Below are 26,452 nucleotides of genomic sequence, written 5' to 3' on the forward strand. Positions count from 1 at the left end.
ACTAGCCCTTACAATCACTCTGGGGTCCAGTGTTCAGAGAAGCAGGTCCAGTCATTCTCACCCAGACAAGAGGGCAGTACAGCAGGGTAGCAGTACTTCAAAGCAGCAGTCCTGTCAGCAGTACAGCAGACCTCCTTCCTGGACGAGTCCACAGGTCCAGAAGTGCACTGAAGAGATGGTGTCTGATGTCCAATAATTTTACCTGGTGGCCACTTTGAGGTGAGAGATGCTTCCAGATGATTCCACTCTTCAGAGGTGCTTGGAATATCCTGCCTCTCCGCCCTGGCCCCAGATTGTCTGGGGTTACAATAGATTAGTGTCAAACCTCTTTGTGAGAGTGCTCAGACAGGGATTTTAAATTAACGATGGGAAATAATTCTCACTTATCACACTTTCACATCACAGTGACCCATCCTGCCAACACTTAGCTTCCCTTTGTCTGGGAGACATATACAAAGACTACCTACACCTAGTCATGTGGCCAAGAATATTGGTAGCAGACACCAAATGGTTGGAACAAAAAAAAAAAAAAAGAGGCATTTTCTGAATTGTTATTAACAATCCGACCTCACCATTAAAGAGGTTTTTTAATTACATTTCTTTAGACACCAAAACCGACCTGTTTACCTGCTCCCAATTTCAGGTTACAGCTCATTAAATTTAATACAGTAAACCAGTTGTTATCTATCCTATGGAAGAGGTAGGCCTTGCAGAACTGAAAAGCTAGTTTAGGAGTTTCACTACCAGGACATGTAAAACTTAAACGTACATGCCAGACTTATTAAATACACTGCACCTAGCAGTGGTCAAGCACCACCCTAGGAGTGACTTATCTGAATTACAAAGGGAAGTTTGGACATTCATTTTGCCAGGTTGAAATAGCAATTTAAAACTGTACACACAGGCTGCAATTGTAGGCCCTAGACATGTTTAGGAGGGCTACTGAAGCGGTTGGCACAATCAGTGCTGCAGGCCCACTAGTTGCATTTAATGTACAGGCACTGGGTACGTGTGGTACCATTCTACTAGGGGTTTACATGTAAATTAAAAAAGCCAATTGGGGATAAGCCAATTCCACAGTGTTTTAAGGAGAGAGCACAAACACTTCAGAACTGGTTATCAGCGGTAAAGTCTTCATAGTCCTAAGAACATCAAACATAAGGGAGAACAAATTTATAGGGGTGAAGGCAAAATCTTTGGGGAGAACCACCCTATAACAAGCTGGGTCACTGAATTATACAGCAGCTTCTAAATTTCAAATTCAGAAAACCAATGCAAACTGGCATGACTGTCCTGCCCCTTTATGAGAACATTTTGTGCACTCGAAGTAGATAAATTGCAAAGTTATGTACAGCCCCTTAAAATGCAAGGCCTCCTCCCATGGACTTGGAACACTTTTCCAATGGTTAATCATGGCGATTGGTGATACCGAAATCTTATTTTCCAAATATGTTGTTAAAGAAGTCTATGACTAAGTCCATTTGAGCTCTAGAAGATCAAGGCCGGCACTGCACGAAACCAGAGGTTATCAGCAAGTACATAACTTCGCTAGACTGCCTGTGCAAAACCACAAAAATGTCTTGCTTTTGTGTAGATTACTGTACTGCGGGTTACTGTACTGCTCGGAAAACTTTCAAATGACTTCAAAATATCAGCACCAACATCACATTTTAGGTCCCCCAGATGTGGAAACTATTTTTGCCCCCTTAGTTTCTCTATCTAGCACGTAAGAGCAATTCCTGTTCATTAAAACTAATTGAAATTCACGGTCTTTCCCTGTACTGCAGGCACAGTTATTCTAGGAGGTATGTTTTGAATGACAGGGTCTACAGAAAAAGGGTATCTCCATCATTTGCCAAATAAGGACGCTCTAATTGTGTAATAGTTTGCTCCAAATTGTACCGAAGCTAAATATTGTCACTATTGGTACTCCAACAAATTGCTTAGATAGGATAAGGCATCTGCCAAAATGTTACTACAAAAAGGTCCGTCTAAATGAAGGCAATGTGGACCTCTGGTCAGATCTAAATTATAGCAATTACTGATTTATCAAATTGCATTAACATACAAACATTAACACAATATCCCCTCGGAAGAGTGCAAGTTCGAGCTAAGTAATTACTTAACACATGGAGCTTCAAGCCTACCTTGCACTCTAAACTAGTGATATATATAAAGCGCCCAAAACACCCAGTTCACCAATGTACTTCAACAAAAAGCTAACAAGGAAGAGCACAACGCCCTCAATTCTAGAAGTCTCTCACTGTTTGTTGCTACATCAAACCCACACACAGCCAATCAAGAACAATTGTACTAGCTATGACCCAGGAGAGCTTCCAGCCTCGTCTGAACACGAGTGACTATACTAAAGGCGCTACAAATTGTGAATAGTCTGTAACCGAGTGCTACACCTCCAACTTTAGCGCACTACATAACCAACAAAAGTTGTTCATAGTAAAAAAAATACATATATATTTTGGTAAAGGGTAAAACGGAGAAGATAAGCAGCCAGTTGCAACACTCCACTGGACCCAAAACACCTCATAACCCCATTACAGCAGTCATATGCCTAGCTGGCATTTCTTTGACAAACACACAAAGCGAGTATGTTAAAAACTAATCTGGTCGCATGGTACAAGAAGCACAGGTTCTTGGTTTATGAAGACTGTTTATCATCTAATAAACTTCTCGGGGACTGCCAGTGATAAGGGACATTCCAAGCGGACAAGATGTTCAGCTGTGGTAAAGTGACGGAGATGGCAAACTGGAAATACCAGAACTTGGAGTATTTCCTAAACAGAAGGCAATCAGTGCTCGCCCTTGGGGGAGAAGCTGACGGAGAAGGGGAAACAAAAGAAGGCAGTTAGAGGAACCCAGACAAACGGGATGTTAAATTGAGTGCTCTGCCTTAAGGGGAAAGAAACAAGTTTCAAACATATGGGTCCCCATTCCAGCACTCGATGAGAAGATCCGAATGACGCCTCCCAGCCTATCAACAAGTCACAGGTAAAACCAGGTGAACCGTCTGTATTTTGAAGCATCAGAGTACTACACATAATGAAATTGGTAAAGCCTACCAGGAGTTATATAAGAACATTGACTAGGGCTAGCAACATCCCAGGGAGGCGGTGGGGGTGAACACTAAAGAACAAGCTCAAAGGTTCTGGAAAACAAACAAAATGTAAAAAAGAAAAAACGATGTGGAAAACAATTGAGCGGAGCAGGATTTGAAGCCATGTCAAACAGGTGTGCAGGTGATTTATAATGAGGCAAGTTACTGCTGCAAAGCACACACTAAACATTTTTTGAAAAATAGTTAGAAAGGTACTGCAAGTAAATGCTTATAAATCACGCTAGTCCTACTCCTCTCATGGCTGCTCTACAGGTGCATACCAAAACACCCACTGGGAGTTAGTTTCCCAAAAGCAGAATATCTTTAGAGCAACTACGAAAAAAAAAATACTCCTATCACTTAAAATATTTTACAAAATGCAAACCATTGCTCTACTGCCAATCTGTCTGTGGATGGGTAGGAAGGGATAGTGACGTGAAGGTGCATGCAACATAGTCTCTACAGATAAGAGGGAAAAAGAAAAAAAGGAATGATCTTAATAAAGTTCTATTTAATTATATTTGTAAGAAATTGGGTTTTTAGTTGGCCACGAAGTTTGGCCTGGCAAAAGAAATAGGTCCAAAATTTCCCCTTACTGGGGACAAAGCATCCCATTGTGGCACTTGACTTTCATGGTAGTGAAGCAGTCCGAGGCCTACTCAGGGAGGCGATGTGGGCTAGCAATCACCATTCACCGACACACAAGAAAGGATTGTCCGGCCAGTGCTTTTTCTTTGAAAAAGGAAATGTGCATTTATTATTAAACACATTACTGAGCAGTACGGATTAATTTTCAAATACATGCATCAAGTAGATAACAAATATCTTTGGTGACATTTTGAAATCACATTTCACTGTTAATGGATTGCGAGCTCATGACCCCCAAAAATCACAGTACTCCTACACTTATATCAGATAGATCACCACAATACAGAGGGGGTATCACTTTGACAACGCCAATGGGCTTGCTTTATATATCAATGTGATCTTTGACAAAGCCAACAGGCCTACTTTATTTAAAGGTCACCACATTAATGCAAGCCTTTTGGCTTTGTTGAAGTTTTACCATGTCAAAGGCCAATGATGCACATGTTAAAAAGAACCACCCGGTCATTGGAATGAATACATATATTTAAATGTAATCATTACAGTCAATAAAGTACTGAAAAGCTTCTGAAAAAAAAACCAAAATACTGTCAAAAATATACTGTCAATAATGCATTTAAAATTAATGTAACATGGGTGTGAGTATTACTTATAAACTTTTAGGCCACATAAAATGCAGTCAAACCTAACCCCTAATGGGCCCTGTACTTCCAGGCTCTATAACAAACGTCCCATCCTTAAGCATGCTTCAAGTGTAATGAAGGAAAAGCCGGTGGCATAGATTTTATGATCCCAGAAACAAAGGGTCATTTTGAAAAAGTTCATCAAAGGGGGCTACTGCATTTCTGAATAAACCAAGCACTTTAAGCATGGTGGTAGTGGCCCGGCTTTCCCTGGGCACCCCTTAAGGCAAGTATGCAGATAGGCCTACCCCCGAAGCATTATGGGTTGCTCCTAGCCCTGAAGCCGTGAATATTTTATTAGCGGCTTCAGGGGCATTCTTTCTATACACTCAGCCTTGTGAAACGCGTCTTCTGTCATGGAGTGTCCGGTCCCACTCAGGACACCTAGACAGTTTCCACATTTGGGATCGCAGGGGGAGCCCTACAACCCCTGTGGAACAGCCAACATGGCTTGTTTCCTGCTCCCAGCAGCACAAGCACTGTGTGGCTGGGCCTGCGCCACGTCCTGGGACCCATGGAAGTCATGCTGGTCCATGGATGGGGTCTCACAGCCCAAAAGAAGTATGGGACACGGGGCCCCATGCATGCACCCATAGAATTACCCAAAGATAGCCTTGGGCCGGGCCATGGCCCAAACCAGGGGTATTTTCTCAAAAATGCAGCAGGACCCTACAAACTCCATTCTCTTATCACTGTGAAAAGTCACAAAGTTTTAGCTATGATTACCTCCGGTCCAGGTGGGCTGATTCAAATGGTCTCGGACTTGTTTTCCTGGTAGTGAGCTCTGGCCATCAAGAGCATTTTGCAGCAGACCTCCTGGTCTATAAGGGGTTGACACTGCAGGGAGCTGGTTTCACTGGCTCCTCTGCTGTGCCCTCCACAGACCCAATGACCTTCCTGGCCATCTTCCAGAGCATCCTGGGGGGGCAGCGGTGTTCACGTTCTCACCCAACTGGTCCTCAGGGAGGGTAAGAGCCAGCATTACTGGTACTAGAGAGCCTCCAGTCCTGGTAACAGCTGTAGAATGATCCCTAAGTCCATTAGGACATCAGGGGCTTGTCCTTCCTGAGGTCCCTGGTGCTGCCGCTGTCAGTCCAGGTACAGGGCTTAGCTCTGCTTCATGTTCAGGGGTGCCACTTTCATGCCCAGTTCAGCTTGTGGGTGGGAGTTCCCCTTTGTCTAATCTGCCCACATTCTGCATTGCAGTTCTTGCCTGGTCTGGCCAGTGACACAAAAGGCTTGCCAGATGTCTTTGAGTGTGCTGATAAAAGTCCCTTTGAAGCGTAATCAGGGCAGGTCCCAACTCCTCCCCAGCCATTCTGTTAGAAGACCCACTCCCTCTACACTCCAGCCCCTTTGTGCACTGTCGGGCTCCAATATGCATTTCCCAGTGTGAGAGCTCTCACCCGTCCAGGTACATGGAAACCCACAGAAATGTTTAGCAGAAAAGGCCAAATTTCGAACAGTGGCATTTCTAAAATAATAATTTAACTTCCAACCTCACCATTGAGGAGGACTTTAAATTACAATAAAAAAAATTAATAAGTTAGAAAAAGTGAAAGCAGTATTTTTCTAGCTGCTATCAATATGAATTTAGCCTTTAATAAGTGTAACAAGCATGATGATTTCTTAGGGCAGTAACTAGCCTCGCTACAGGCAAAATATTTTGGGGGGCTATTTCACTGTAGGAACATGTTTAACACCTATTCCTCTATATCCTACTCTTAAATATCTGCCATTTGCCTTAATGGGCCACAAGGCCTATATATGGATTGCTTAATTTTTTTAAATAAGGTTTAGGTCTGACAAAAGGGGCATTTTGACAGGCGAAATGTGCAGTTTAAAACTGTGTGCACAGCCACACCCGTGTACACGTACATGTGGAATCAGCCCAGTGCCCTTTACCGTAGCTGCATTACAGCAGCCTTTATCTTAAAAGGTAGGCGCTGGAAGTAAACATGCGCAGTTTGTTTTACCATGAAATAACGGGGACTCGGGTAGAGAGACTCACCTGACATAAAGGTCCAAACCCGTGTGATCAAAGAGAAAAAAACCTGGGAGTACTAATCAGCAGTATCCATTTGCAACTAAATTTAAGTAAGACTGCTCATTATTTTTTAACTGAAGGAACTCTTTATCAAACCAGGTTTAACCCACCAAGCTGTTTTAGTACACATCAAATTGGATAAACCCTCAGTGTGTCGTGGACTTGTGCTGGCGAGAGTGCTAGAATGGACCCTCTGCCCCACCACTGCAGCTGCACCTCTGAATCTAGTACACAGCACTGATGGAGAATCGCGACCACCTATCCCGCCGTGTCTCCTGAGAACAAAGATGAATGCTTGCGCCAACGGTGACCATTTACCACACCCAGCTCCTGATGGACTCAACAGTAACCTGAAGGTAGACTCTAGTCAGTTTGGGTGGAGGGTTTTTTTAGGCCTGGAGTACACCAGGCTGTGCAGCCACCCCTGCTGGACGCTTCTGGCATCTCGCAGCTCTGCCAGCTGCACGGAGAAAAGGTGGCACGCGGCAAGGTCTTTGTGCATGGGCTCCGCTGCACTGCAGGAGTCAAATGGCAATTTAACACTGCCGCACAGGCATGCAGTACTTAGAACTGCAACTGTGGGTCTGGAAACGGAGTATCATTAAGAAACCGATCTGTGGGTCATCACAGTAACCACTGCAAATGCAATAGAACATCCCAAATTTACAAGCATTGCATTATTCCAAATTTACAAGAATTGCATTATTCAAAATTTACAAGCATTGCATTATTCAAAATTTACAAGCATTTTAGTATTTCACAAACACAAAATCTACTGTCATAGACTAAGCTGACTTGTTACAAAAGCGACCGCGATGTCACTCAGTATAGTTAAACATCAGGCATCGTTGCTATGCTGGTCTCTTCTTCCCACGATGGATGGGAAATGCATAATAGTTAGCCAAAATTGGTCTAACCATTAACGTAATGCAGCAACATCTAAATAGCACTTTACCAATACCATCTCCAGGAGAACACGTTAAAAAGAAAAAACTTAATGATTACACAATCTAGCAAAATAAAAGAGTGACTGTTCAAACAACTCTTTAAAAAGGTCTGAACATTAGGAGTAAGGGAAACTAATTGTGGCAAAGATTACGCATATTCTTCTAAGCATTTAACAGCATGAATACTGTACGTGCGATGTCCCCTTTCATGCAAAATATCTGCTCTTCGTCATTTTCTATATAGATTTTAGAGTTATAGGTGAATGCTCCGCACACACTGCAAGTAGCCTAGTAACAAGGTTCACATCCATTTTCACCAGCTCCTACGGGAGATTTTGTGCTCAAACTAACCTCCTGTGAGTGAAGATTGTGCATGAATCTTAAATTGGAGCAAGCGTAAAATTATGCTAACTACACAATATAATAATTGCGAATTATGGAAGGGGACAAACAATTATAAATATTTGAATAAGTAACTGAGCCTAATTAACACACCTACATCTATTACTCCATGTACTGAATCCTAAAGAAGTTTGCAATTCCAAACAATGGATTGGTTGCAGTTGCACACATTCACTAACTTGGAGTGTCAAAATTCATTACAGCCCAAGCCCAATCCAAAAATAGCTATTGTGTGTATACAACAAGTTCAGTCTATACTGTCTTAAGTAGATGCAAGGCTTAAATGAACTTACAATGACTCGGGGTCTCTTCTCTCTACCCCTACCCCCCCACCCCCCCCCCGTGTTGCAGATCCGAGGATAGTGTTAACTAAGACCAACTATATTCCAAGTGTCCTGTTTTAGCAACTGATGCACTGTGTTACTTAAGTTGCAAGTGTCTTTGACGCCCAGTGCTGATGGTGAAATGGTAGCGGAAAAATCCACCTAGCCCAAATCCTTGGAAAAGGAAGAGCCAGTGGTTAACAGGCCAAGGACTGTTGGCTGTTCCTCCAGGTTTCAAAGAGAAAGAGAAATTAGCCATCACAGCCTAAGCGGGTTGCTCCAGTTTAACTCAATTTATCCAACATAGCTACAAATATTGATTCCGTGTAGCAGGTGTAGCTCTAGAATTGAAATAAATTTGCCAGTAGCTTATGTATGAAGTATGAGTTTCCTACACGGCAAACATTGCATGTAACAGATAGCTGTTGGGCATCCAGGAGTTGTAGGGACACTAATCAAAATGTACTTAGCTCAGGAGGGTATTAAGATCCTGCTTTGTTCTCTAACCGGTATATCTTTATTTACATAGAAGTATTAGCAGGTTGTTTAAAAATGGTGCAGTGCAACATACATCAAATTTGTAAAATGCTTTTGACATTGTAACACCGAACTAATATCCTTGTTCTGTGTCTTAGCAGCAGTCCGTTAACCTTATTCCAGCCGAGCAATAGCCATCTCATCGCCCAAAGCAAGAAAAAAAAGCATTCGTTTTTTAGACAGTCTCGCAAATACACAACCCAAATATCTCCCAGAGTCTAACACAACCTATTTTACACTAATCTACACAAACCTCAGCAATATACATGGATCCTACCCTCTACTAATCTCCATCAAAAACCAACAAGCATAGGACATAATCTAATTATGGTCTTCACAAGAGCGTCATGTTAGTCAGTGAGCTATGATACCACAGAAAGGATGGTCATGGTATACAAATGCAAATAAAACTACAATCAGGCTGATGTAAAGACAGTTTTTTTTTTTTACAACACAGGATGAATCTTGATATGCAGAACAGCGAATTCACCCATTGAAAGGGCAAGATTACAGGAACATTCAACTTCCATCCAAATATCAAGTACAGCATCAGTGCAACTTTCTTCATACCCTCCAAGGAGACACTTTGCAGTACACCTGTAGTCTCTTATAAGAGTTACTCAGTCAAATGTTGCTGTCAAGAGCTCATTGTGATGCCTCAGAACAGTACCAGGATTAACAGTCAGAACAACTTCTGTTGAATGGCCTTCTTCAGCATACCCATCCACCACAAACTGCTGGGAAACTGTATAGTTCATTTTTGTCTCATTGCCTTATTTGCTTTTCAGAATCGCTTCCCTATGACAAACCCTAAAAGAGAAGCTGAAACACGGGAACATGAAAAGCAAGTAAGGGATCAAGAGGTCGAGCAGAAAAGTCAGTCGTAAAATCTCCAATGCAGGTCCTGATGTGTGATATGTTACACTGAATACTTTAAACAAACCACAGTCACAAAGTTGTACCTTGCTGCAGGATTTATGTTTCGAGTGTTAAGTGATTACAGGCATGACAAAACTGCTTGGTGATTCTTAAGGTATAGATCAATGGGGATGCATCAGTACCCATCATCTGCAAATGTGACAGTGTAACCTGGACAGTTTTAAATGGGGATTTAATCAACTTCATAACCAAAACAGGCTGTGTATGATGGAGGAACACGATAGAACATAGCTAATTAATAAAAAATAATTAGATGAAATTGATATTTCTCTTCAATATATTATTTTACTGTAGGATAAATCAAGAGAAACAAAATGGAAGGACCTCCAGAAAAGATCTCAAATATATTACATAAATATAAACCATAATGTAACATGGTTAACTGTGTTTCATGCCAATAACCTCAACAGTGAACAAACAAGTGTAATGATAAACTGCCAATCGCCAATTCCAAATAAGTGGTCTTGGACTCAAAAGTCTGTTTTTAAAAGATGCCTAAAGAAGTGATTAGACAGGCAAGTATAATAGACATTTTCCTTAAACAAATGAAAACTTATCCCTAATTTTAGATGGGAAGTATGTAACACTGAAAAGAGCACCGATGCAGTAGATTGGGGCAAACACCTGCCATTGTTGATTTGTCCTTTATCCTTTAGCACACACTGTAGTCAGAGTGCCTAGATTACCCTAGCTCTTAGGTGCAATGGCAGCAAAGCATCATGTGAGCATCCCATTAAAAAACAGGGCGGAGGGAGTAGCAGTAATAGGGACTGGTAGAGTTAAGGATACAGTGTTGGTGTAATCATTCTATTACCTTAGAGAATGGATACTACATGTACATTTCACAATGTCACAAGTACAAAGGCAATTCTGTAATCAGTATCTGAAAAACCCATTGAAGTTGTCAATTGAATATGATAGTTTATTTCCTTTGCGTATTTTCTATAGCCCATTACACAGTACCGAGGGGCATCACTTTGCCTGGAGGACTGGGCTGTGGGCTGAAGTCTGATCCTTTCTGCATCGGCTCCTACCATGAAAGGTCCATTTGGTAGCTCTATGTATACCTCTAAATGGATCACTTAAGACAGCCTGAACATTCTGCACCTCGAAATTAGCCTAAAGGCCTCAAAAACAATCCTATCAACGTTCAAAAGAAGAAAATAATTATCTTTTTAAAGTTACCTTTTGCTCAAACCGTCTGTTTACTAGCCATCAATTATCGCGAGGCAACACTTCAGACCCAACTGGACTCAATCAACTGCGGAACAGTTCAAAGCAGTAGCTACCACAGCGAAGCACCATACTACCTATGTATATTCGCCAAAATATTCGTGCTCATAGTAGTTAACCAAAAGCAATCCCTTTGACATTGCTGCCACAAATGATAGTAACCTGCAGTGAAGTCAGAAACTGCACTGCACACTGGATCTACCTCAATAAACCAATGTAGTGCAGGGATGATCAATCCTTTTAAAGAAGGATTTCTTGGAACAAGTGTATACCTTTGTTGTTGAAGTTGGTCTATGGCAAACTAACTGACTGATGAACTTAACTGAGTGAACTTTTTCAAACCACAGAGAGGCAATACAGAACTCCTATTGAAATGCTCGTCAAAACTCAAGACGAACATCCAATGGCCAAGAATACGCTGAACGTGTTGCTTTCTTAGCCAAACGCAAAGCGAGAGGTGAGCAAAGTGCTGTTGGGTGCTGGCAGCAGTGATAAGTCGCAGCATAGTGTCAGCATCCATTCCACATGAGACTGCCCCTCTTTACTTTAACCATGAAAGCATTCTTTTCAATGTTAAACACATCCTGTGCTTCAATTCGGGCTTCGGCTGAGTTGCTGCATTACAGCTTTACACAAGTTAATACGATTGCCAAAGTCGTAGGTAGGTGCATAGAGGTGAAACCAACGTGTAGGGCAAAGAATGAGTGGAAACCGTGAAAGACCAGAACAAACTAGTTTGCGATTGCAGGACTTGGAGGAATACCTACACACCTACTCAAATGTATACTGTCAGAGGAAAAACCAGTTCATCCACCTTTAGAAAAACAAAAAAACGCACATGCAAATTATTTATAATCTGTAGGCTACTTGAACATGAACTTCACTAGTATTTCCATTTTGAGAGCCCCTCAAATTTTAAGGGGCAGATTACGACAAGTGACGGAAAACCTCCGAACTCAGGTCGGAGGCTTTCTGACACACATAGTCAGTTCCAATTCTGACTGGCTGATTATGAAACAGCCGGTCGGAATTGAAACCGGCTGGTCATTCTGGCTCGTTTCCGACGGGCTGAGCCTGTCGGGCAGTCGGAGCCAGCCCGTAATCCAAATGCACGCGGTTTACGCAGTCCCAATTATGATGCACGGTTTCCAGCAGGATTGAAATGGAGTTGTGGGCACCCAGCAGGGCCCCCTTTCCCTTGCTGCCTCCAGCTGGGGCCTAGGGGGCACCTATGGTGCCACCCTGTTAATCCCTGCACCTTAGGGTGCCTGCCACAAGGTGCAGGGATTAACACAACCTCACATTTCCCTATTGGAGCATGTACTACGGCCGGTTTACAGCCGCAACACATGCTCCCATTGGGAAATATGGGGATGTGACTGCACCATGTGCGATCACATCATGATTAGGCGGTCAGGGACCCCGACCGGAGGTCAGTCGGTCCCGTTTCCGTTCGCCCGACATCATAATAGGCCCCTTAAAATTTAAAAAAGAAAAAATATATACAAAACACACACAAACATCGTATCTGCTCTTGCAAATTATTCAGTATTGTAAGACCTTGAAATTTTGATGCACCACTCCATCAATTCATGGAACTGGAAGAACACGAAGCAAGGGCCATCATTCATCTTCGAAACATGGTGCAACAGGAGTAAAATACATGCCTTTGACAAGCACACTTGGTCCCCATTGAGTAACTTGGTTTCCAACATGCGCAATATACTCCTTTTACATACAAACAGTGTTAAAACTAGTTCATTTCGGAAGTACAATAGAAAATGATCAAACAAGATTATTAAAAAAAAGAAAACACAGCAAACAAAATTATCAGAGTGGTTAACTAACCACTGTATATGCCCACCTGGAATACATACCTTCTACAAGACAAGTACAGACACCTATGAGTACTACCTATTTCCAAATAAAATATTACACATTTGGGCAAAACACAAAAGGTTCAATGAGTTACGCGAGTATTGATTATCTGCAATCTCCAACATGAAAATTAAATGGTAAAATGGGACTGAATACCTTTAGCCCTAAAACCTTCCTTTCACTTTCAGTGCCCAGACTGTCGGACTAGTTTTACTCTGTCGTGTAATGCATGGTCACAGTATTGCCTACAACTGTGTAATTAGTCTGAGGTTCTAACTTCAAATTTCGGTCCCAGAAATGCTATAAGCCACTCTGTCATTTGCATGCTGCTGCTTACACTAGGAACAAATATTAAAAGAGTACGAGAAAAAAAAAAAAAAAAAAAAAAAAAAATCACACAGAAGCAGAACTCGAATGCAGTGGCGGCTCCTCTGCTAAGGCAGTGCCACCTACTGCTTTTTAGCAGTGAAATAAAGGAAAAATAAAAGGATATCAACTCGCCGTTATTATAATTTTATTTGTTCCTGTTGAAGCTGTGCGGGGCTGCTCTACTCTACGAGCAGGGGGGGGGGGAGCAGTGGACACACTCTGCAAGTACACATGAATGTTTTGCCGGCCGCCTCTGCCGGCCAATCATTTAAGCACACTTTGCAAGTTCTCCAAGGTGGAGAACATACCCAGGCTCCCACTGCCTGTCTAAGTCACCAAACCGCGGCACTCAGACTAACCACAACATGGGGACTGGTTATGGGGAGCCTGGGTGTGGTTCTTGTTCCGGCCGGGGTGAGGTACTATGGAGGAGAGATGAGGCAAGAAGGTAATTTAAAAAATCTAAAATTAACACCCACTTCCCTCCATCCCCCTTAACCCCGCTCCGACCGCCACTGCTTGTACGTAAAGCGAACAAGCCTACTGGAGAAATCTAGCTAATACTAAATATCTATGGAGCGCACCCGGAGCAGCCTCAGTTACTAGTCATTCAAAGACAGTCAGAAGAATGTAGCATAGGTGGCTAAGACACCTTTACTCATTCCCTAATAGTAACTTGTAGCATTACATCTTCATAGGTACTCCAAGTAAAGGAATAATGCTCTTCAACCACCAACTCTATAAATGAAGTGTGTGGCGTAGACCCAAAGTTTACCATGTATACCATGAAGAATTGGTAATAGGTCCCACTCTGCTGCAATAGTAAGACAGACCTAAAAAATATAGATGCCCTTGGATCTGAATTCACATGACAGTTTCTACCATGTCAACCATTACATTTGTTAGACCAAATGTAAATGCAAACACTTAGGGCCTGATTATGAGTTTGGCCGTGCCGGAGCAAGGCAGCATGCCACCACCCTGCCAAAATAGACAGACAGATTACAAGTATTCTAGAAGTCGGGCAGGCAGTCCTTTGGTGTTTCCAAGGCACCGCAATGGGAATGCCAACGCAAGTTCTTGCACAGCATAGACTGTTACATTCACGCCATGCAGGAAATGGGTGTGCATGCAGACGGGGGGCACCACATGCGTCCCTCTGCATGAATCCCCATGGCCAGATGCAACAGGGGGTCTGTAGGGCCCCCTTAGTGTCCTCACCGGCACCAGTTTCATGGCGCAAACACCTCCATGAAGAAACTAGTAATATGCTTCGCTGGGCTGCAGCGGTCCCACCAAGCATATTGAGGCCTCAAAACTGCCGCACCACTGCCAACGATCGCAGATTCCTGTCGGTGGCTATGGTCCCAAAACAGTACAACCGCCGAACTTGTAATACGGCGGTCGGTGCGGTGGTCACTGACCGCCACTGCACCTCCACCATGAGCTCAGCGGTCCGTAATCTTAATCGTCCCCTTAGTAATCTAACAAACCTATTTAGGAAATTTTAAAACTGTCACTAGAATAAGACCAAATAAAAGGCACAGAGGCTGGGGCAAACAGGCTAGCAGGAGGTGAGAAAGACCCTTCCTCCACTCCAACTTTTTAAAAAAAAACATTTTATTGATTTTATACATTGATTGCACATGTGGGAGAAGGCACCGTATTAACATATCATTTTTGCGTCACATATCGTATGCGTTTGCAACATTTGTACAGTAATTGTCAACAGAATCCCTGAGAACTTCTTATGGTTCTTAATTAACAGTGTGTTGTTTCTTGAGTACTCCAACTTGATATAGGATGCATCACCTAGACCAAGTAAACGAGGGCTGAAACTGCATAATGCATAACAAAAAGTTTTGATGTAACACCTTATGCGTCAAAGCATTGGGAAGTGATGTATGAATGTTATCATAGCCTATGTATAGTCTGAACTCAAGTAGTAAGAAATTATGAAAACCTGTACGTGCTGGATTGCAGACTGATTTAAGAGTAAAATTCAATAACAAAATAAAAAGTTAAAAAAAATATACAGACTAGTCAAACCTCGTGACCCCATGAGACACTGGCAGACAAGTGTAACTCTCACCATTTAGAACTTAAAAGCTCTCAGTTCAAGTGATCTACGATTGTCAATTTGGATTCATACTCCTGCTTAGGCCTAAACTGAGGTTCCAACTGACAAATTACACATCATGGGGCATATTTATGAGGTTTGCGTCATGCTTGCACCGCTCAATGGTGTAAATGAGTTGTGCAACTCGACAGATTTAGGAAGCCACACAAAGCCACTTTCAGTGGCTTCATACATCTGGAGTAAGGCAACCCAATGCAAATCTCTACGTTGCCTTACTCTGTCCTGGGTAGGCTTTCCATGGGCATTGCGGTGGGTGTTTCTACGCAACTCCCATGGATTTTGACACATTCCCAGATTTACAAGGACTTGTAAACCTTGAAATACGCCAAAATCTTATGGCTTCCTTGGGAAGGCGCAACTAGGAGAACGCTTTATTTCTCTTCGTATTTTCCTCTGTGTGCTGCATTCGGCTTCTCAGGATTGTTTTTGTGCAGGAAGTTGCCACTTCCTGCTCAAAGACAATCCTGCCTACAACACAAGCACCAATGCACCATGATGCAGGTGTCCCTGCTTTGGCGCTAGGCTGCCAAAACTACACCAGTGTGCCCTGATCACAGCATTCAAATTAATTAGGCAGACAGTTGATGCAGGAGGCACTGCAGCACTTGTGCTGCTTGACCTCTCTGCTGCATTTGATACGGTGAACCATCAAAAATTGTTTGCAGTCCTGAGGGGGATTGGTATTAAAGGGAAAGCATTTGCTATATTTGAATCATTCCTGTCTGGCCTGGAGCAATTTGTGGCTCTAGATGAGTTCAAGTCGCCGAACTTTACTTTGCTATGCGGAGTGCCACAGGGCTCTTCATTGAGCCCAACCCTTTTTAATATCTATGGTGCACCGCAGGCTAGGTTAATCAAATTCCTGGGTTTCTCGGCTATTTCCTAGGCCGACGACACCCAGATTGTAGTCTCGGTGACAGGCTCGCCTGCTGACACTGCTGCACAGTTTCACACCTTTCTTCATCAGGTCGGTGAATGGATGGCCACCAATTGCTTGAAACTGAACTCTAGTAAGACCGAGGTCTTACTCTTTGGTGGCCATAGTAATTTTTGGTCCCCTGCTCTGTGGCCTTTGGAGCTCGGCCCATTACAGACTCCTACAAGTTCGGTGAAAAACTTGGGAGCCACGTTTGACTATGCTCTCTTTCGAAAGCCACGTTAACCAGGTTACATCCCTTCCCTTCTACACATTAAAACTACTGAGAAGGATTCTTCCATTTATTCCGGCTGAGCATGCAGAAACTAGTGGTCTCAGCTCTTGTTCTATCTAGAGCCGATTACTGTAATGGGCTTTTCATCAACCTGCAAAAGTAATGCTTATCCAAAGTGCAGATTGTGCAAAACGCAGCTGCACGTCTCTTGCTGAACATTCCAAGACATAAATGTTTCACCGGCGCTCAAAGAATTACACTGGCTGCCAGCGAAGAGACGGATCGAGTTTAAGGCTCTTTGCATTGCTTTTAAGGCTACGCATGACATAGGGCCTAGCTTTTTTAAACAGAATCTACAGCCTTACATTCCTGCTCGCCATCTTCGCTCATCTCATGCCCATAATCAGATTGTTCCCAGGTTCAAAAAGTGTTCCTGGGGTGGAAGGAGTTTTCTGGTCGGTACGACAAAATTGTGGAACTCTACCACTTAGGCTAAAACAAGAAACTCACCTGTTGGCTTCAGGAAGGCGTTTAAGACCTGGCTGTTTAATCTTTGATGCGTTTCTGGACTGTCCAGTTAGTCATGATTGATGAGCTAGCGCCTTGACACCTTCGGGTGAATGTTTTGCGCTCTATAAATTTCTTTTTCATTTCATTTCAAGGAAAGACAGGAATGCGCCATATTGGATGAATATGGTGCAGTCCTGCCCTTTCCTTGTGCCACAGGGCACCAAAGCAAGGTGACTTGCTGTGCCACAATTTTCATGAAAACGCTCCTCAGTTTGCACTATTTAGGTCTTGTAAACCCTGGGTCAAGTCGTGTAGGTAAACTGCTCTAAATCTTAATTTGCAGCAGGGAGAACATGGCGACGAGCATCAGCCCCAATATTCGGTCAGTAACTGTAAGGATGTGCAAATGCACCACTAGTAAAACCCTATTCATCTATTGTGTATGTACCAGGTATATGCCTAACTCGTTAGAAAGGCCTGGATAGTGGTGCCAACATATTTTAGCATACATCCTCCATACCAGTGTGTGGCACCAGGTCAAATCGATTTACAATAACCTAAACAAAAATATAAACTCCCATCTTGGACAATGGTGGGACAGGTGCAATGACAGCAACTGCTTCAACACATCTCGACGCTTCAGGAATTAAATGTACTCATGGACACAGCAGTCAGTAGTGCTTGTGGCACTGTCTCACTTGCCCTTTTTTAAAGGCCGCTTATGTGCTTCCTTTGAGCCATGCAGTGGTACTCGCACAACAATGCTTGAGAGGTTGAATACTTATATCTACAAATACAAGCCGTGCCTGAACTGCTCAACGTGTGTATTTTGAAATATCAAGCAGAAGGGCGTGTTCCGATGGGTATAACACTGCACAGTGAGAATACTCTAACTGAAACAAGATACCTGTGGAGGGCATAAAGTTAATGGGAGCAAACATATATACACGGTTTAATAAGCTCTCTGCACTTCCATGACGTTTGGCTTTATCCCCAAAAAATAGAAATTAAAAAAAGGCAAATGTAATAATCTAGAAACGATTTTTCGTGTAATGCTGCAGTTTACATGCTAAGAAATTACGACATCTTAATTTTCTACTGGGGCTTTTATGCATAAACGTATCTTTGGAAATTAGCCTAGTAGTTTGACAACAGTTCAGGCTGACTAAAAACACGTTTTCCCCATAGGATTTTAAACACGACTACAGCCCAAACCGCCAACAGAATTACACCAAATTTGGCAGAATAGTATATCTTCATTCTGAAAGAACTGTTTTTTTAAATTTGATTTATGTATATCTATGGTCGCAGAGGATCTGCAGAACCAACAGATCTCAAGCAAAGATCTAATTGGCTGTCAACTCTTCAACCAGGAAGTGATGGCAGCCATCTTGGGGACTCAGGACATAAATATATATAGCTATTTGGGGGGGGGGGGGCACTCGTGAAATCATGTAAAAGATATTATTAAGACACTAAAAGAACAATTTTTTCCATCATACAGAAATAAATTGGATGGCAATGGTGATCAGTAAAAGAGTACAATCACAATGCACTGAACGTCGTGCCATTCTTACTAGATCCACCTTGTCCTAGATAAAAGACACTTAAAATAGGTTATGCTAATTGCCTAATTTGGCAAATAAGAACGGTAGGGCTTGGTAAGGAATAACTAAAGAAAAACTCAAGTTACACTGAATAAACACTGGATGTTTCATATTTTATTACTGCTCTCCCTAAAAAGACTTAGCCAGCGTAGATTAGCTTCCAGACCTAATTTTACTATGGAAGTTCATCCTTCACTAAAAGGTAGGATTTTACATTTTTTGTTTTGAGTCTGGCTACAGACAGCGTTAGCCTTCAATAAAGATCATGTCGTCATAAAAGTACAAGTGCGCAGAGATTGGGCTTTGAATCAGACCCATTTATTCATTGGCTTTTATGTTGTTCATGGTTTGGCATTGCTTGGTTGGGCAGTCCATCAAGGGTGTGGCAGTTCATGGATGTTGCAAACACAAGGAGATGGACGGAATGCTGAAACTTTAGACACTCAACCCCAGTCACAGAGCTGGGTTGAATCCAACATCATTCTTTAGCTCACTTCGCCACCCCAGTTCAAACCCAGCCGTATGCAAATCAGTCTTGACCCTCTTCCTTAGCTGGGTCTGAACTGGGGTGGCGAAGTGAGCTAAAGAACAATGATGGATTCAGCCCAAATCTGACTTGGAGTGCTACATCCATCATCTCCTTGTGTTTGCTTTGTTTGCTCCAAGTAAGCAGGCTATGCCCAGACGTGGGTCCCTTGCCCACTTTGCCACTGGATTCAAGCTAGCCTGGCAAATGAGGGGTGTTACCCCAAAACGTGTCCCAAGATGCTCGTTTCCGATCCAGGGAAGGCCTGGCTTGGCAGTTCGGGCTGGACTGTTCCCATGAGGCACAGGGTCAAGACGGAGTTGCATTTAGCTGGGTCTGAACTGGGGTGGCAAATTGAGCTAAAGAAGGATTTTGGATTCAACCCAGATCTGTGACTGGGGGTGAGTTTCTGAAAAGTTGCAGCGCTCCGTCCATCATCTACTTGTGTTTGCTTAGTTCATAGATGTTTACATTGTCTCCAACTGCATGCCCATTAGATTTTGTGACTGGGCATGAAGTGGTCCTTTTACTATGCTTGCATCAGTGCGCACTCTTTCAATAGTTTACTTTTCTGACATGAAGCCATGTAATTGCTGGTTTATGGAGTTTGTTTTGTTTCAATTTCTTATTCTGTCATATAGGCACAATGCTATTAAGTAATTGCTCATGCACGTTTAAGACTGATTCACACACTAGCCAGAGCTGTGGTAATAAACATCACCTAGTCAAAGATGGTAGCATTTTTATAGAGTAATGCAGTTACCCTGGTCTTGGTATGTTGCAAGCAGATTTGAGTAAATTCAGTGCAAAGCGGCGAGGCTGGAAGGATGACAATCCCTAGTGTAATACCAAGAAAAACAGCAAATCACTGTGCCTGGTGACAAAATGTACTATAGGGCGAGAAGCCTTTGAGTAAATTAACAATAATGTAGAGGTGAGAGATGGAGAGAGCTGTGTTCACTAAACAGTAATACAACACACTTCTACTGGGTGAAGTTTTCACCAGTTTATTCCAGCTGAGACATGAAATTTGAGTGATGTGAAATCATTAAGATGCTGATAAATCCCTTGCCTTTTTTCCATTTACTCCCTGGGAAGTCAGGCAGCATACTATCAGGAAAAGGGATGTATTTAGTTGTTCAAAGCAGTACAACTCAGGGGGCTTCTGATCCCATGAGTGGCATACTTTCAAGAGACTTAGTAAACCTGAAATCTATGGAAAACAGATATGTTATATTTTAATTCTTAAAGGGATTCACAAAAATCTTAGCCAGCAAGAATAAAAGGATTTCCATGCATGCTCTTGCACTAAATTGTATGGATTATCCACCAAGCACACATTAACCAGATCATAGGAAAAGATGCAATTGCTGGGGCGGTGGTTTGGGAAGGGGGTGGTGGGGGTGTTATACAGGGAATAAGAAGGGACAAAAAATAATTTTCATACACATCCATGAAATAAAGGTGGAGCTTCTAACCCTTATTCCACCTCGGAATCCCTAACTTTAGGGCGCTCCAGTGCTGGAACCTATTAGTGAAATGTTCAATAACCACACATTCACACGTAGGTGTGAAAGCGTTTTGCCTGGCTATCTCCCCAGTAAGATAAAACTTTCCTGTCCAAACACGAATCTCAGATTTTTCTTGAATTAAGCTGTTAGATGTTAGGCAGCAGTTGACTTTTTTGTGTATTTTGAGACCAGCAAATCCAACCGGATACAACTGGTTACCCCTTCACATATCTGATGGATTGTTCCAACCCCACACACATCTCACCTTGATTCAGATAGGTCAGGGTCTCTTCATGTAGTTTGACAGCAGGCGAAGTTGATGAACACAGCACGTATTGGAAAGGGCTCAGTTTGCTGTGATCAGGTGACAGCGGCGGCTCCTCTTGTTTGAAGATTGGCAGTGCAAGGACATCACTGAAATAGAATGCTTACAGTTAGTTTACCATAGAGCTATATATTGAACTCAAACACTAAATGTATTACTAAAATGCCAAACATTTGTACACTTTCCTCTATTTTGCAGGGATAGGTTTTATCTAACCACAAAACGTTCATTTCCCAGACAATGAGCAGAAAGATGCTTTTGCTAGAAGATATTCTTAGGTCTCCAAAAACATATGCAGAACAGTGCCCCCTATAAATCTCTAATAATTTAGACTCGACTACTCACATTTAAAGAAGCATTTAAGAAGTCATTGTAATACATACAAGGAGACTGGCAGCACATTCTCAAATCTCATTTTGCTCTCCCATATAAACAGTAGAATTGACTGCAAAAACCTAGATTTGAAGGAGTCTGTTCTGACGGAATAATTTTCCCTACTCCGACTTTTCGATTTATTCAGGGTCAATAAACAAAGTAGGCAAAAGCAGTAGCATATGATTCCGAACATTGCCATTCCATGCTCATTTCATAAGGAACTTTCATCTAGAGTTGAATTGCCCTTATTTTCCGTAATCTGATGGCTATTTTGCTTACGTCTGCACATTTCTATACCCTAGTTGGACTGCTACAATATGGCATAGCAAGTTTAGGAATATATTGCTATAAAAAGGAATGTGCAACACATGTACCAGGTCGGCATCAACTTATTTCCGTCATTGACAGAGTTTGGCTAAAATGTTACTCTCTAAACCGGTTGCCCATTTTGATACTAAAGTCGAATCCAAAGATTCATTGTAAAATTAAGAGCTTAAAAATTGATGTCTGCTTTCTTTAAAAGAAGTAAAGCAATAATGATATTCTAATTATTAAAGATGGACAAGGCTAGTAGACTGCAGCACATGAACTAAACAGCAAAGCCTTCTACGGTGTGTTGGTTACCGCAGACACATCCCAAAGCGCTAATAATGAGCAGGAAACACTGCAAAGTATAAATAGCATATGACACCTGCCTAGAAATGTGAGGTTTCCACTTTTTCTGCATAAAGGGGCCTGTTTGAAATCCCATTCCGCATATTCCCAACTGTTTAATTTCCAGCTTACTAAATGGTAAAACCAAGAGAAAAGAGGCTCGACTGTATAAATCCACCAAAGATGAACATTCCTGACTGATTGGCATTTTGACCTTCAGAGATATTTTTAAGGGGGTTAATAAGGCGCAGTTCTCTCAAGCCCCTTCTCTTCAAGACCCAGAGATATACCACTCAACACGATCAATCTTTCTCTGCATTTAAACTAGCATGGCAGCTTGTTTGTAGGATTCAATTGTTATTAGAGGGGGTAACAGAGTATTTTGGGATGCATCCCATTCATGAGCAAATCCTTACTTCTTCCAATGCAGTGGCTTCCTTCACAAGACAGTGCTTTACAAAACGTTTCATGAAATAAGGAAAATGTTTGCCTTTTGCACTTTGATTGCTAAAATGTCATCTACTATTCTGGAATATGCACCGAGAAAAAGGAAGCGACAACAGAAATCCAAAAGTAAAATAAATATCTACACACAGTCATGTTGGTCTACCAAATGCTTCTTGAATCGGGAGACGGGATAAATAAATTGTAAATCTGGCAATGCAGCTCAGTCCAATTAAGTGCACTTTATTTGCTCGAAGTGTTCATCAGCAGTGAATAATGTACCAACCTTACCCAGTAAACGGATTTTTCAAGCTGAGAGAAATTAGAATCTGGTTTAAGGTGCATCTGTTGGATTTTTGAAAGACCACCTCCAATCACCAGTTTTTCCAGGATATGCCTAGTAGGTGTCAAAAGCCAGTTATACCAGCCTGCTTCATGTTAGCAACTGAAACTGATATTTTAAAGCTTGTTGCTATACGCCTAATCTAGTGATGCAGTATCCAACTTATCATGCTGAAGCTTTAAAATTGACAACCCTTCAAGATATTAAATGGGCATCGCCATTAATGAATCTATCACACTTTTACATCCACCATAGCTTATGATGGTAGCACTTTGGTCACCGAATTCCTCTACTAGTGTTTTAATGTCCAAACTCAGCCGGAGAGAAATGCTAGACATCACACAGAAACAGGGAAGGTGACAAATATTTAGTTGCCAAAGGATATGAAAATGCAGGATCATGTACCATGGAAGCAGCAAAGTAGGGTGCTGATGGTAAAATATATTTCTATATTCCTTGCCTACAGGCAAGAGCAGCCGAGGTCCTGATGGACGACGAATTAGCAGGTGCTCATTTATGAAAAGACTCACTAAAGACTTCAGGACTACAGCAGCTAGACTTATGTGGACCACGGTAATCGAGCTCCTATTGATGAGCCACATGTATTTATTTAAGAGAGCCCACACAGTCGTTATAAGGGAAGTTCTACTACAAAAGCAGGTTGCCTGAAGGGTGCACATAACCTCTACAGGTGTTCTGGGCTGATCAATGATGACTATACAATCAACAAGCGGGAAATTCCTAATAAATAGATGAAAAAGAATATGAAGACACACGATGCTCCAAATTACCATCCTTTGAGATCAAATGGGTGTAAATGTTTGCTTCAAGCCTTGTGTGATCCCATTATGTGAATATTGCCACATTTGTGTGCTAAAGTCCAGCATATAAAACGCATGCTGGTCAGCCCACCAAAGTCATAAAAACCCTGCTCACTTATTTTGAGATGGAAGGAAAGCCAGCCGTGGTCACTGACACACTCTTTATAACTTCGGATAATCTCACATACCTCAAACAGAGGTGTGGGAGATGTGTAAGTTGTCCTGCAAGACACTGTTGAGACCCTGCGGTGCAGAATACAGAGATGCATTATAGTTGTAAAAGACAAGTTATCCTGAGCACTACTCAGTGTGCATAAAATCAAAGTCCAGTCCGTCTTCTTTCAACTCCAATGTTTATTCCTGAGATAGTTTCATCACAGTTCACTATTCATCATTCCTTTACACGTTACAATCTTCTCCAAGTCGCACAATATAGCCAACAAGCGTTTCGTCAGATCCGATGCGTCCGCATCTCTGACTTCATCAGGGCTTTTTAAATATATCTCTATTCCTAACGTCTACTGCTGATTAATGATGTCAGCATAATTTACAGCCTCTGCTTACACTGTGTCGTGCACTATTCAAGGCCAAGACTGCCCATATAGCAGCAAGTGAAATTTTGAGTTTAGAGTGTATAGTTCTTACAACAGTGTACACAACGTTCTATGCTTTATTTAGGTGCAAATTAAAAACTATTTGTTTTCAGGCTGTGCATAGGCTGCAGTTTGTCTATCATTTTCTCTTTTCACCTTGAACGAACAGCTTTTGCGTCTTAGTGATACCACAGATAAACCACTCATCAACTGAATTGATAAACAGAACAGAACATTGTCAACTACCTATGTCATGGGTGTAACCCATTGCTTGGCTTTATGGATGACATTAAGTACATTTTCTAGCAGTGGCAACAATACACTACAAAATGTGATAGGTATCCCGTCAGAACAGCAAGCTTCAGGCCACGGGTGAACAGTGCACATTTAATCCGTTAGTCAGCAGGTTCAGGCACTACTAACTCTCCAAAAAAATACCTAGAATTTGTGTGTTAAAGGCGTTCCGTGTTTGCACCTTGGGCAGGAACTTCCAGCCTACTGAGAACATTTAAATTTGTTGTGCCATTAAGGAACTAGATGCTAGTCACCACTCAATTTTCGTGTCCATACTCAACGCAGACAGTGTAAGGCAAACTCTGGGTTTATGGTGCTGCTTGTATTCCACAAGCTAAAAACCCACTGGCGATCGCCTTTAGACAATGTATCTGCTGCACTGCATCAGCAAATCAAGGCATTAAAATATTACTGTGTACTCAAAAAAGTAAACATTTTGATGGAAGCCACAAAAGTATACCAGGGTTAAAGGATCAATTAAAAACCTCTACAAGAAATAGGTAGTTCAAGGTCAAAAATGCCATCCCACTTCGCATAAACACTGCTGGACCATCTCCATTTGGTCATCACTGTCAAATCATTATTCATGCTCCTGCTCACTGCACTTCAACCACCAACTCACTCGTACACAAATCTGCGTCACTAAATGACATCAGAAACTATCCATACTGAAACATACTGTGATGATGGCGGACTGAGTGAGAAACGTGCAATGCTCAGCCCGTTCTAGAAAAGATTGTGAAACTGGTCAAAGGACAGGAGTGCAAAAAGATTGCTTTGTTAGTTCATGCTCGATATTGGAAGCCAGTCACCAAAGAGATGGGTGTCCCGGCAATCTCGTTCTGTGTCCCAGGATCTGGAGCTGTGGGTGGTGGAACGGCTCCCTTGAACCGCCTCTCGAAGGATCTAATCATTCCCTAAAGCATCCCACTATACTATTTTGCAACACTCCCCACTACAGATGAAAGTCCCAGCACCTGCTTGAGGTCAGAGCAGGCTGATCCTGAAAAAGTAGTTCAGCAAAAATTACTCCACACGCTGTATTCAAGATACCGCGGGCAATACCCAACATGGTGTATGAAACAGCCTAAACTGCTAGGGGGCACCAGGTAGTAGTCCTTGTAGATCTGAACCCTGCCATGCTCTGCTACGTTGATCATGAGGATAGAGAAAGTGAGCAGAGAGAATGCATTAAACAACCTCCGCCGCAATGTAATAGTGTAACCACAGACTTCACACCTATAGAAGGCTAAAGGGGCAACAGGAAAGACAACAGATGACTTGCCATCTGGCTTAATATGTTGTTCGTGAGCAGCCTTCATTGGTTGCATTATACAAGCTATATTGACCGAGAATCTCGAGGCACTCTGGAGAACGGGGTCTCTTTTTGGGAGATTTAGCAGGGGCTCTAAGGCCACAATTGACCCTTCAGCTTTCTGCAATCTTCGCCTGTGACGGTAGTCCACTGCCATGCCTCCAGCAAATCCACCCAAACTCATCCAAGGTATGTGCAAACTTGGCCTTTGGGGTCCAGGGTATGGATTGAGCAGCTCCTATATTACACCACAAGACTGACTGCACTACAACCTCAGGCCCCAATGCACCCAATGAATGTATTAAACCAATCCTCCAAAGGAGACCCAGGACTCAGTTAGACCCAAACATCAATTGTAAGATCTAAAAATTGTTCCCAAACCTCCCGAAGTGAATACAAATAGAGGGTTTAGCACTTCAAATTTTTCAGTTTCCAAAGAGGATGAGAGGGGGTGGTTTTAGATGCCATACTTTTGAAGTGAACAGAATTGTATTATTCTTGCTTGGTGAGAAAGTTTTTCAGGGTAGGTGAACCCATGCAAGGTAATGAGAGAGTTTTTATTTGCAGTTGAATTTAGCGCGAACTCGACCCGAAGGTATTGGAGTGCTCCACATGAGCCCCAATTCCATTACACAAGATCACATTCTTGTTTTTTAGGCACGGGGAGATTACGTAATTTGCCCAGAATCACAGGATATTGAGCTGATGACAAAACCCAAACCTGGTTTCCCGATTCTATAGGCAGCAGCTCTGGCCCTAAAGCCACA

The 26,452-nt window shown here is 42.3% G+C and overlaps 1 protein-coding gene across 2 annotated transcripts in view; it reads right to left on the reverse strand.

Moving 5' to 3' along the window:
* TFCP2L1 (transcription factor CP2 like 1) overlaps positions 1-26,452 on the reverse strand; it is a 91,179-nt gene that overhangs the window by 54,549 nt on the left and 10,178 nt on the right. For both annotated transcript variants that reach the window (XM_085647273.1, XM_085647272.1), the window contains exon 2: positions 20,787-20,935. In XM_085647273.1, coding sequence (XP_085503399.1) covers positions 20,787-20,935 — 149 coding nt within the window. The remainder of the gene's footprint in view (positions 1-20,786; positions 20,936-26,452) is intronic.

This window comes from Triturus cristatus, chromosome 3_2, assembly GCF_964204655.1.
Source record: "Triturus cristatus chromosome 3_2, aTriCri1.1, whole genome shotgun sequence".
NCBI classification, from domain to species: domain Eukaryota; kingdom Metazoa; phylum Chordata; class Amphibia; order Caudata; family Salamandridae; genus Triturus; species Triturus cristatus.